At 35.4% G+C, this 14,457-nt stretch overlaps 1 protein-coding gene across 4 annotated transcripts in view; it reads right to left on the bottom strand.

The window, feature by feature from the left end:
- Window positions 1-502: 502 nt before the first annotated feature.
- LOC131762011 (zinc finger protein 420-like) overlaps window positions 503-14,457 on the bottom strand; it is a 77,320-nt gene continuing 63,365 nt past the window's right edge. Inside the window, exons 4-5 of one of the 4 annotated variants that reach the window (XM_067039813.1) lie at window positions 8,644-8,736; window positions 503-3,715 (exon numbers count right to left, since the gene is read on the bottom strand). In XM_067039813.1, the coding sequence (XP_066895914.1) occupies window positions 2,148-3,715; window positions 8,644-8,736 (1,661 nt within the window). In that variant the 3' untranslated portion in view covers window positions 503-2,147. The remainder of the gene's footprint in view (window positions 3,716-8,643; window positions 8,737-14,457) is intronic. The other 3 variants (XM_067039811.1, XM_067039810.1, XM_067039812.1) reach the window with 3 other exon arrangements.

Below are 14,457 nucleotides of genomic sequence, written 5' to 3' on the forward strand. Positions count from 1 at the left end.
TTAACAAAAAATAAACAACAAAAAATAATGGCTGAGTTTTTCAAAATTAGTGACACACTCCCACCACAGATCCAGGAAGCCAGAGAATACCAGGCCATATATAAATTAAAATATCTAGATATATCCTGTTCAAGCCTCCAGCATACAGAGTATTATCTGAAGGCTACTTGAATTACCTTTCAGTGTATACTGTACTCTGGGGCAACCACTAAAGCTTTAAAAATTATAACTGATATGCCAAGAAGAAAGAAAATGCAATCATATAAAATACACAGTTAAAATTATACAAGGAAGAAAAAGAGAAGAATGAAGAAGTACAATGAATAGATAATATTTTAAAACATGGCAGATATATGTGAATTATCTAAATGTACCAATGAAAAAACAATCTCAGTGGATTAAAAAAAGACCCAAATATGCTACCTGTACAAAACCCCTGTGAATATAAAAAGAGATATATTAAAAGTAAAGGGATGAGGAAAAAAATGTCATACTAACACAAACCAAAAGAAAACTAGAGTAGCTTTATTACTTTCAGACAAAGCCAACTTTAAGGAAGGAAAATTATCAGGAATAAAGAGGAACATTACATAATGATAAAGGGGTAGAGACAAGAAGGAGATATAACAGTCCTTAAGAGTGTGTGCCTAAAAACAGATCATCCAAATTGGTGAGGCAAGAACTGATAACAATTATAGTCTGAGATTTCAGCAAACTTCCATTTGTACTTCATGGATTCATCAGTCAAAACAAGGACATAGCAGAACTGAGCAGCACCATCAGTCAATGGGATCTAATCAACATTTATAGAATACTTTATTCTACAACAGCAGAATACTCATTTTTAAGATCAGATGGCACTTTGATTGAGATAGGAAACAGTTTGGGTCAGAAAGCACAATTCAACAAATTTAAGAGCAGATCTCATACAAAACATTTTCTCATATGACAAGACAATGAAACTAGTCATTAATAAATCATGGCTATAAAATATCAAAATATTTGCAGATTGAACAACACATTTCTAAGTAATATGTGGGTCAAAAAACTCCCAGATAATTTTAAAGCATTTTGAACTAAAGGAGAATGAAAATACAAATTCTTTTTCTGTTTACAGTGTAAATATTGAGTACCACTGTTCAAAGCAACTCCTCGATTGAATCAGATTTGTTCTCCAAACAACTGTGCTTATGACTTTTGCATAATGAATCTAATATTCACACTAAATGCACTGCTGACCTTGAGACAATAAAAGTCTTGCAGAAAACACTGTTTGGCTTCTTTCTTGAAGAGGCAATTCAGTAACAATGGTCTTCCTTATATACACTGACCAGAAGACAGTAAGAAAAAATAGGAACATATGTATTTTAACTAACCAAATGTATCCTCTAACATATTTACATGATGATAGTTTTTGCATAAAAAGTGCATAATCCCCACAACCCTCATGTTGGATTCCAGTACAATTAAATTGGAGGTGGTCTTTGGCAAGAAAAGTTTTCCTCAACCGTTACCTTCACAGGAATTTTTTCCTGTGTAAATTTCTAACAACCATTGAGTAGTCTGGTGGAAAGAGTGTTCATAAGTGATTAATATCAAGGATTTAGCTCTTGTGTGAGTCCTTAATGTCCAATGAGGGCTGAAATCTGGTTGAAACACTATCCATACACAATACACATGAGGGATTTCTCTGTGAGTTTTGTTGATTTCTCGAAGGGAAAATTTCCATGTATATTATATTCACTGATCTTCCCGAGTTCTGTGATGCTGCACTTCCAGTCAAAGTTTCCCCATATCCATTACATTCATAGAGTTTCTCCCACATGGGGACTGTCTGACGTACTCTGAGGTTGTTTGTAGATGAAAACGTTCCCACATTCACTAATAATGGGATTTCTCCCCAGTGTGAGTTCTCTGAAGTGTTTAGGACTGGCATTTGGCTAAAAGCTTTCTCACATTCAACCTATTCACAGGGTTTCTCCCATGTGAATTCTATGATGCAGAGGTAGATGAGAATTTCTCTTGAAGGATTTTCCACCCTTGTTACACTCCTAAGGTTTCTGTCCTGTGTGAATTCTCCGATGCCGAGTGAAGTGAAACTTCCTATAGAGAGATATTTCACATGTATTACATTCATAGGGTTTCTCTCATGTGTGGACCCTCTGATGTAACCTGAGGTTGACTTTATAGGTGAAAACTTTCTGACATTCATTACATCCATAGGGTTTCTCCCCAGTGTGAATTCTCTGATGTCTATTTAGTAATGATTTCCAGTTAAAAGCCTTACCACATTGAATACATCCATAGGGTTTCTCCCCTGTATGATTTCTCTGATGCTCAATGAGGTTAGACTTTCTATAGAAGGACTTTCCACATTTGTTACACTCATAGGGTTTCTCCCCTGTGTGACTTCTCTGATGCTCAGTGAGGTTAGTTTTTCTATAGAAGGACTTTCCACATTTGTTACACTCATAGGGTTTCTCCCCTGTGTGACTTCTCTGATGCTCAGTGAGGTAAGACTTTGTATAGAAGGATTTTCCACATTTGTTACACTCATAGGGTTTCTCCCCTGTGTGACTTCTCTGATGCAGAATGAGGTATGACTTTCTATAGAAGGATTTTCCACATCTGTTACACTCATAGGGTTTCTCCCCAGTGTGAATTCTGTGATGCTCAGTGAGGTAACTCTTTCTATGGAAGGATTTTCCACATTTATTACATTCATAGGGTTTCTCCCCTGTGTGACTTCTCTGATGATCACTGAGATAACTTTTTCTATTGAAGGATTTTCCACATTTATTACACTCGTAGGGTTTCTCCCCCGTGTGAGTACGCTGATGTATTTTTAGGGATGACTTATGTCTAAAAGTTTTCCCACATTTATCACAGTCATAGGCTTTCTCCCCTGTGTGAATTCTCTGATGCACAATGAGGTATGACTTCCTACAAACAGATTTTCCACACTCACCACATTCATAGCGTTTCTCCCCTGTGTGACGTCTCTGATGTTTTCTGAGGTATGATATGTGGGTAAAAGCTTTCCCACATTCAGTACATTCATGGCGTTTCTCCCCTGTGTGACTTTTCTGATGCTCAGTGAGGTGAGAATTTCTATAGAAGGCTTTTCCACATTTACTACACTCATAGGGTTTCTCCCCTGTGTGAGTTCTCTGATGTCTTTTTAGGGTTGATTTATGGCCATAAGCTTTCCCACATTCAATACATTCATAGGGTTTCTCCCCTATGCAACTTCTCTGATGTTCTCTGAGGTATGACATGTGGGTAAAAGTTTTCTCACATTCATTGCATGCATAAGGTCTCTCCCCACTATGAGTTCTCTGATGTCCAATGAGGTATGACTTCCTAGAGAATGATTTTCCACATTCTTCATAGGGCTTCACACTCATCTGAGTTCTCTGATGTACAGTAAAGGTCGTCTGAGGGTATAAGGTTTGCCAAAATATGGTATCATCACAGAAGTTCCTCTTTGTGTCAAGTTTCTGGCATATGGTAAGGGCTGCATTAGGGCTTAAGCTACTTCCAATTTCAAAGGGCTTTATTTCTGAGTGAGTGCTCTGATGTTCTCTGCAGTGTGACTTCTGGCTGATAGTTTTCTCAACTGTGTCTGTATTCTGAAGTTGAGTAAAAAAGTCTTGCTGCAAATGTTTTCCTTGATTTGCCAGGCTTTTCTCTAAGAGGTTATCAAGTTTGCAGTCTTATAAAATAAAGAAAATAAAAATGCCTTATAAGCCTTAAAACACATTTCTTATAGGATGCAGCCTTTATATATATGCCCTATATTATATTTGACTCTTTTGTTTCTAGCCACCACATCTTCCCAAAATAAATAAATTCCAAATGTATGTTTCCTATACTCCTTGTGAAAACAGGACACAAAAATTATGATGATTATCTCTATATAGCTGGCATTTTAAAAATAAGGAAATGAACAGTAAATAGCTAACAGAGGACTCTCAAAAGTGATTCACTCAGGCAACTGGAAAATGAGAACTGGGATGACTGATTATTAGCAGTAAGTAGAACTACAAGAAAAATCAGTCAGTAAGGGTTTTCAAACAATATATCAGAGAAGGGATTGGATTGAGGAAGAATATCAATGTCTAGGTCGTTATACTTCCAACTAAAGATTACGATGGTAGGAACTTATCAGTCTACAGGCTTCCAGCTGGAGTTCCCTATTTTCTATTCTACACATCAACACTGAAATAAATTCATAATCGCACTGATTTTCTTCTGATTAAAGAAACAATTTTATAGCTCAAGCTCAAATCCTCCTGGAGTTATTCACAGAATTACAAATGTACAAGAAGTGTAAAACTGATGAGAGGTAAAACCATATATTGACCTGGAATGAATTCACTTCTATATGCTGGCTCTGATGGCTTAGTTTATTATATCACTGTTGGTCAACAACAAACACCTCTTGAATATCAAATCACAAGTTTCCCCTTTCATTATGATCACTCACTCTCCTGAAACTAGTTTTTTTGTTTTGTTTTGTCTTTTGTTTTTTTTTTTTGTTTTTCGCCACACTGCCCTACATGCAGGATCTTAGTTCCCTGACCAGGGATCAAACCTGTGCCCCCTGCAGTCTTAACCACTGGACCACCAGGGAATTCCCCCTAAAACTAGTCTTAACCAGAACTAATCTCTATGTAAGCATTCCATCTACTTCTGAACATAGTTTCTATTAACTGAGATCCTTTAATATCATGTTTCAACCTGTTTTCAAAAGCCTATTTACAAATGCACATTTCATTCATTTCTCATAAAAGTTTCTTTCATATATTTGACTGCTCTTACCTAGGTTATTTTCACTTTCTACATAAAATGCCAGCCCTATGCTAAAAGCTAAGATGGCACTGAACACACTGCTCTAAATGCCACAGATAAAAAGAGTCAAGTGGCATCATTTTGGAAAACAACCTTTTTAACCAACTTCAGGGCACATGAGATATTCTAGCTACCATTCCACAACTCCACGATATTTTCCAATCTAACCTGGCCAGGCTATTTGTCTCCCATCAGTGGTTCCTTAACAACAATAATATTTTTCATTTTCAACAATTATCTTCTACCCACATCCTTTCTCTACATAACCCTACATCCCAACTTAAGGACTAACAATTAATCTAGGGTTTTTTTGAGGCAATGCTATTCTCTAAACTTGACCAAGAAAATACCTTCTAAGAGGTTCCCACCAGTAATTTATACTCTCACAATACGTGCTGCCTATACCATTTATCTTAACAATGAATACCTGGAGAGCACACATGCACATTGAGGCACACATTTTTAAGCAAATTACTATCACTCAATCAGGATGCATCTTAAAATTTATGGCATGTCCACTGTTTTTTTTAGCTATCCCTAAAATAATGGTTTGTCTCTCAACTGATACCATTTTAGATCCTATAAAATATATTTCATGCAGCTTTGTGCTCCTAAATCTGGAACAGAACTCTCATTCTGTGATTATTTTTGCACCCCTCTGTGATATAAAATAAATCAGTAGTCTTTAAAAATGCAGTATGCTTCAGAGTTACCTAGACCACTCTTGGTTACACTGGCTCAGGTTCAATGCCAATATACAGGATGATTCAGAAGCCAAAGAAATTTGACTAGTGCATCAATAAACATGAAATGCCTCTCACCTACCTGGCTCTATTGTCAACCCCAATGTAACTGTACAATATTAATTATATATTACATCCTAGAGTAGGGAGGAATAGGGAATATTCTTTTTTAGTGCATTACAATACACTAAATTATTTATACACACACATTAGTTTTACATATATCTTAATTTGTGTATGTGTGTATGTTTTAACATTCTTATTCCAAATAATGAGGCATTGTTCAGTTTATTATGTTTCTGATCATTATTTGTATGGCATTTTTCTACCTATAAACATTTTCTGCTTGATTTCATATGCACAATTTTCATTTTAGATTCATAGACAATGATTGCCCTACAGTGTACAATGTTCTATTACTACATAATGATTTAGTTTTAAGTTCACTTGTGAATAAATATTGATGTTCTTTGCAGATTTGGGCTTTTTATAAATGTTGTATGAAATAAGTCTTATTTTTGTCTCCCAGTGAAAAAGTGTAGGAAACTCTAGAAGATAAACCTGGGAGTGAAACTGCTGAGTCATGGGGAACAGGTATGTTAAACTTTAAAAAAAAAAAAAAAAATTATTTATTTGGCTGTGCCAGGTCTTAGTTGCAGCAGGCAAGATTTTTGTTGTGGCATGTGGGATCTTCAGTTGTGGCATGTGTACTCTTAGTTGTGGCATGTGGGACCTAGTTCCCTGATCAGGGATTGAGCCCAGACCCCCTGCATTGAGAGCACGGAGTCTTAGCCACTAGACCACCAGGGAAGTCCCGGGCATGTTAAACTTAAAAAAAAATGCTAATCTGTTTTCCCAAATACTTACACCAATTAATTCTGCTACCTGCCTTGTAGATGCTTTCCTGCATGATATCCTCATACTCTTGGAATCATAAGACCTCTTCATGTTTGAAAATTGAGTGGGTATAAAATCATACTATATGAGATCCAATCTGAATTTGTAGTTCCCACATTACCAAAATTGAGCACTTTTTCTCATAAATTCCATTTATCCCCCTCTTTGAGAAATGCCTGTTTATGGACTTTGACTCTTTTTTTAATGGGTTGCTTGACTTTTTACTCACAATTTCAGTAGTTTAATACTTAACATACATTTGAGTCCCAAGTTTTTGTCTCAGGTGCTGAATCAGTGAATAAAATATTTTAAATATCTGCTCTCAGAGAGCTTATATTGCAGTGGAAAGAGACAGAAAACAAAATACCTGACAATTGTATATTAGGTGATGAGTGGTTGGGAGAAAAATAAAACAGAAGGACAGGGGTGACATTTTAAATATAATAGTCACAGAAGGCCATACTAAGAAAATACTTATCTTGAGACCTGAATTCTTTATTACAGAAACAAATCCTTTCGGAAGTACATTTGTAACAAATATCATCTGTCTGATTTGTCTCCTCATGTTTATAAAAATATGAAATTTAGCATAAATATACATACAACTATTCTGTCCACTATAATAATACCACAGAGTGACCACCCACGGAACTATCATCCTCATCAAGAAATAGAATACGACTGGATCAGGGAAACTTCAGGACTTTCTTAAGCACAAGTTTCTGCATCATTACAGGTCACAGCACTCATAAAATTTAGAGTAATTATTTGCACTCATTTCTGTGCTGTTTTACAACTCTCTTTTAGAAGCCTTAAGAATTTGGACATTTAGAAAAAATATATCCAATATGTGGAGAAGGAAGATGTAACAAAAGCGATGAGAAGTAATCCTGATGTTTTTCTCATCGTGAAAAACTAGGAACCAAAATATATACTTTTAAAATCAAGTAATAGTCATATTTGATATTCAAAAGCTAAAAATTAAGAGATTATAACAGAAACTAAAGTTGGGCGTTAAAATATGGGACAGAAGAGAAAATAAGCATTTTAGTTTCATAACTGGTTTCATATCAGGTGATTATTAGATACTATTAGATACTGTCTAAATAAATAGATGATTTAAGCCATTACATGAGATTATAATTTTTTTTGTGGCCACACTGCATGGCATGTGGGACCTTTGTTTCCTGATGAGGGACCAAACCCATGCCCCCTACAGTGGAAGCATGGAGTCTTAACCACTAGACTGCCAGGGAAGTCCTGAGATTACAATTTTTAAGGTCACTACTTAAGCCAAAGTACAACTTAACTAAATTACCGGGAGAAAAATACACTTATTTTAAAAAGCAAAGGAAACAGGCCTATTACTGAAAAGAGTTTCTGTAACATTATACATTAGTTTGCATTATAGAAGTAATGGACAGTCAATCAATATGAATGGGCTAAGGTCAACTATTAAAAGAAAACGCTATTAGACTGTATCAGAGACATACCTAAAATTAATTTGGAAAATTAGAAATAAAAAATTGTAAATTAAGTAAACATTTAAAAATAATTCAGGACTCACTGATCTTAGTTAAGGTTAAATTCAATTTTTCAAAGTTAAATTCAAGGTTTAGCATAATGCCAAACAAAATCTCATGAGTATTATTTTGAAATTTGATCAGCTCATTATTAAAACATGTCAAAAGGTGCTATAATCAATACGAAATGGTACTAGGGTAGAGATAATTAAACAGGCTAGAGAAACAATAGAGAAACCAGGAGCAAACACATAATTTACTGACTCTTAATTTCTATCTAAGGTAGCAGTGCATAAAACTAAAGAAAATTACCCACATGAAAGATCAGTAAATTTTATGTTTGAATGGAAATGCTTACATCATTCATATTTAAAGTTACCATCTATGTAGGTGGATTTCTATCTTCCATTTTACTGTCTGCAAAGTGAGAACATCAATGTGCTTATATTTTATCCTTTTCTTACACACTCTCTTACTACATAATATTAGGTCTACTCTTTCTAAACTTCAAGATATAAGTCCTCAAAAAGGGAAGCATTTAAAAAAATTTCCTGGTGTCCACCTCTAAGTGATCACTTTGGATCCTATTTCCCCTGGAGACCTGTCTACTGTACTCAATAACTCACCTGCATGGCTCTTGCTTAGAATCTCTTCCTCTAACAACAATGGATCGTCTTGCTCCAACTTGACGATTACATCTGGTTTTGTTAAACAATACCCTGCAAATGGGAAATAATTTAGGATTTGGATCAGCTACATTGGCTTTAATGCATATGAATGTGAAGGAAGGAATAGTTCTAGGGAGTAGCATAGTTATGGTGCTCATTTTACCTTTCCTTTGGAGAGGAAACTACAATGTTGTTTTTTCTGAATCTAAAAAGAAATTGATCTCCTTAAACCCCTGAATCATAAGGATACATAACATTGAGTCTACATGTACAGAGGTTTAAATAAGGCTCTGCATAGGAACTTCCAGTCATGGCCATGATGGTGTAAGAGGAATAACGGTACATGCCAACCAACTGAAAACCATACAAAATCAATGAAATAATGACCTTTAGGCATTACACACTGGACAATGGCACTGGAAGACAAGGATCTCTGAGAGAAGGGAAAGAAATAGAATTTCTAGTTTATGGTACAGGAAGAAGACACTGAATCACAGCCTGCTGATCTCAGTAACTACAGAAGGCAATGTTGGGAGTTCTGGAAAGCCAAAACAATTAAAATTTCTGGAGTAAAAAATTTCAGAGGAAAGAGGCACACTGAGAGAGAAGCAGGAAGCTCTAGCAGAAAGGTCACCTTGAGTAAAATTTGTATATTCATATAAGAAAACTTACAACTGTGAAGGAAAAGAACCCAAATGCGATAGGTGGAAAAATTCCCAAAGCGTAAACACAGACAGGATGTTTAGAAAGAGTGCAAAGATCTTCTAATACATGAGGAATACATGAGGTATTAGACATTCTGTTCACAAGAGTATTATTGTCCCACTACTGTGACCAAATTAGTCCTAAAGGATGCTCTAGACCTGAAATAACAAGCAAACATTGAATTAATTTAGTTAATTTGCTTAATTACAAGCCAGCACTTAATGGATTAAAATTACTCCCAAGTCATTTACTACCCCCCCCAGGAATGCTCCAAAGTATTTAAACAAACACAAGACAATCTAGCAGCCAACAGTGTAAAATTCACAGTATGCAGCACACTATCAAAAGAGACCAAGTATGAAAAGAAGGAAAACGATTCACGACAAGGAGACAGGTCAATCAATGGGACAGAAGAAAATGTAACCTGAGATTAAATTAGCCTCCAAGGACGTTAAAACTGCTATTATTAATACACTCCACATGTTAATGAAGATAGAGAAAACAGGAACATGGTGAGAAAACAAAGTTATAAAAAAAAGTCACAAATTGGAAGTAAAGGCAGGAAAATATATCACCTGGGGGAAAAAACACTGAAAGACTCCAAAAGATTTTGTGATATGGATTACCAATATTTACATTAGAAATAAAAACTGACACAGATCTCTTTAATAAGACATCTAGGTTCTCCCGTCCTCCCTCTCTATTTGTTCTATCACGTCCAGCCATGCAGTTACTTGAAAACTCCATTGTTTACTTGTGAATGGTGAAAAAGGCTAATATTTTAGTGTCATTATCACAATTTTTGACCTCAAAGGCACTCTGAAACGTCACTGGCCTCCTAGGTCAAAGGACTATATGGTCTTAATAGACCTGCCACATTCAGTGCGTCCAAGAATTCCTCAAAAATTTCAATGGGCACCCGGCCAACTGAGCACTCTATTAAGTTGTTGTTCTGGGATGACATATGAGAGATTGCACTTCTGACAAATTCCAAGATGATTCAAAAGTCATTAATATTAGAATAGCAGACATTTCTGTTCCCCTTTGATTTATTCTAAATGGCAGCTTAAACAAGTCAATATGCCCAAACATAAGATTTTCAAACTGTTCATACTTATCTTACACATTCAGTGTCTCATTCACCTTACTAACTTTCTCAGCTAAAAAAAGGACCCAAAATTAAATATTAAGTTTCAACAGCCCCCAAATCAAATGAGGCTCCTCTTCTCTCCCCAAACCAGTTATTTGGAATTTTGAGCGAACTCAAACAGAACTCAGAGCGCTAGTATATATCAAAAAATATAATGACTTTTTAAGACAAACAAATAAATAAACCCACTGACAGCCGACCTGATCTAAAAGAAAAGTTTAAAAAGTCATTTAAAATTTTAAAAACGATACAAAGTATAAATTTGAATCTACACAAAGAAATAAAGAGAACTGTAAATGGACGATATATAAATAAAATATTGTTCTAATTTTAAAAACATATTGAAGTGAAAATAACACTATAAGAAGATAACAATGCATTATGGGGATTACAAGATATGTAGAAATAAAATCAATAACACAAAGGATGAAAGCAAGGGAAAATATTCTGTTGTAATATTCTTATGACATAGTTGAAGTAACAAGTATTAATTGAAGGTAGACTGATACTTCAGAGATATAAATTTAGCAACCACTAGAAAACAAAAAGTACATTTCATAGAAGCCAAAAGTGGGTAAAAGGGATTCATGAAAAATAAGCACAAGAAATTCCCTGGCAGTCCAGTGGTTAAGACTCTGCGCTTCCACTGCAGGGGATGTGGGTTTGGTCCCTGGTAGGGGAACGAAGATCCCGCATGCCACATGGTGTGGCCAAAAATGAAAAAACAAAAAGCACAGAGAAGCCAGGGAAAAGGAAAGAAAAATAAAGACAGAAAAAAATAGAAGGTATCAACCACAAAGATAATATTAAATATAAGTGATGTGAACATTTCCCTAAAACACAAAAATTTTCAGAGTGAATAAAAATCAAGACAACCTTGCTGTCTTTTAGAAACCGACTGTGAATATAAAGACAAAGATAGGTTAGAAATAAAAGGACAGAGAAAAGTACATATCATACAAAGCACACAAGAAGCAAATGAAAGTCTGACTGACTATACAGTACCAAACAAAATTAAGAGAAAGAAATATTACCAGGGATATCAACAAAAACTGCAAAACACTAAAACGGAAAATTCACCAAGAGGATGTAACAACCCTAAGTGGCTTACTACTTAAAAACAGAGTTTCAAAATGCATGAAGCAAATCCTATTAAAAAGGAAAGAAGATACAAATAAATTAGACTTGGATACTCACATTCCTTTCTCAATATTTAATAGAACAAATAGATAAGATATTAAAAGGATATAGAAGCTTTAAGCAACACAATCAGCCCACTGGAACTAATCCCTATCTAGAAAAAAGACCCTTTTCAGTCACATATGGAACATTCCCCAGGATCATATGTTAGGCCCTAAAACAAATTTCAATACATTTAATAAGATTGAATCATGCATGAAATATTATCCAGAGTAACACACAAAAAAGAATATAAAATTGTAACAGTAAGAAATTATGAAACAAATATTTAGAATGTAAACAAATTCTACAAAACCAATGGATCAAACAGGAAATTACCAGGCATTTAAAAAAATATCTTGGATTAAATGAAAATAAAAACACAACATCAAAACTTGTGTGATGCAGCTAAAGCAGTTTTCAAAGGAAAATATAGCACCTTATGCTTACATTAAAAAGTAAAACCAAGTCTCAATTCATGAGCTTAAATTTTATCATAAAACAGCAAAGAAAGGAAGGGCAAGGTAAACCAAATCAGTATAGAAAACCCTGAGGATTTCAAAAAAAAATAAACCTCCGAAAGCTAATAACCAGGTTCAACAAGGTTGCAGAATACAAGGTAAATATGCAAAACTCAGTTGTATTTCCATGCACTAGCAATGAACAAGCCTAAAATGAAAAATAAAAACAATTTCATTTAAAAGAGCATCAAAAAGAATACAATACTTAAAATGACTTTCACAAAAGTATAAAATCTACACTTAAATCTACAGAATATCATTACAATAAATTTTAAAAGTCCTAAATAAATAGAAAGACAGATAATCTCAATGCTCATGGATCAGAAGAGTTAATGTTGTCAAGATGGCAATACTCCAGAAATTGAGCTACAGATTCAATGGAACCACTAACAAAATCACAGCTCCATTCTTTAACAGAAATTGACAAAGAAAAAAACTGGAGAGCTCACACTTTTCAATTACTCTGTTTACAGAAAACACTACTGTTTCTCATTTATATTACTGTCTCTACTCACAGAATACTTCTATGTATTCTCAATACTACTTCACTGCTGGTCACTGAGTGTGTAGAGGTTTTTCCCACAAACAAGCAACTCTGCAACACCAGCAAGGTGTCCTACATTCAATTCAGTTCTGACATATCTACTTGGAGTTTGCATCAGATCCCACAGCCTAGGGGTTGAGTCCACAAGACTGCCTCTCCTCACACTTCAGATGTCAATTACAAGCCCAGGTCACTACCTGTGCTACTGACTAACTAGCTAAAAAGGGAGGTTCCCACATCCTCCTCCTCAGGTTTAATTTGCTAGAATGGCTCACAGAACTCAGGAAAACAGTTTGCTTACTATTAATAGAACGCCATGTTTATTACAAAGCATACAACTCAGAAACAGCCAGACAAAAAAGGTGCATAAGGCAAAGCTTCCATGCCCTGTCCAAGAGCATCAACCTCCCACCACCTACAAGTGTTCACCAAAAACAAAGCTCTCTGAACCCCACAGTTCAGAAATTTTTATGGAGACTTGATTATATAGGAATAATTATTAGTAATTAAGTCAACCTCCAGCCTTGCCCCCTCCCTCCCTGCACATCAGGGGGTGGGCCTGAAAGTCCCAACCCTCTAGTCACTTGATTGGCATTCTTGGCAACAAGCCTATATCCTCAGGGGGTTTCCCAAAGTCACCTCAGTAACATGAACTCAGGCATAGTTGAAAGGGGCTTGTTATGACTAAGACACCTTGACCTCTCGTATCACTTAAGAAATGCCAGGGTTTTAGAACTCTGTGCCAGGAACAGGAATGAAGACTAAATATATCTTTCTTATTATAAATCACAACATCACACTATACTATTAAGGTAGTACTGGTGTAAGAATAGACATATTAAGAATAAAAACAGAGAACAATGGAGAATTGAGAGGCCAGAAATAAACCCTTAAATTTATGGACAGTGGTTTCACCAGGAGTAGATTTCATCTCAAACCACTTTCTTTGCTTCTTCAAGAAGCAACTCCTCATCCATTACATTTTTATCATGCGATTGAAGCAATTCAAACATATCTTCAGATTTTACTTCTAATTCTAATTGTTTCTGCCACCACATCTGCAGTTACTTCCTTCACTGAAAATTTGAAACTGTCAAAGTCATCCATAAGGGTTGGAATCAACTTCATCCAAACTCCTGTTCCAGTTGATACTGTGAACTTTTCCCATGAATCACAAATGTTCTTAATGGCATCTAGAATGGTCAATCCTTTCCAGAATGTTCTCAATTGACTTTGCCCAGATCTATAGAGGAATAACTATCTATGGCAGCCATAGCTTTACAAAATATATTTTTTAAATAATAAGACTTGAAAGTCAAAACAACTCAACACATGGGCTGCAGAATGGATGTTGTGTTAGCAAGCATAAATATACTAATCACATTGTACATCTCCATCAGAGCTCTTGAGTGACCAGGTGCATAATCAATGAGCATGTTTTGAAAGGAATCTTTTTTCTGAGCAGTAGGTCTAACAACAGGCTTAAAATACTCGGTAAACCATTTTGTCAACAGATGTGCTGTCATTCAGGCTTTGCTGTTCCACTTACAGAGCACAGGCAAAAGAGATTCAGCATAATTCCTAAAGGCCCTAGAATTTCCAGAATAGTAAATGAGCATTGGCTTCAACTTAAAGTCACCAGCTGCATTAGTCCCTAACAAGAGAGTCAGTAT

This window comes from Kogia breviceps, chromosome 8, assembly GCF_026419965.1.
Source record: "Kogia breviceps isolate mKogBre1 chromosome 8, mKogBre1 haplotype 1, whole genome shotgun sequence".
NCBI classification, from domain to species: Eukaryota; Metazoa; Chordata; class Mammalia; order Artiodactyla; family Physeteridae; genus Kogia; species Kogia breviceps.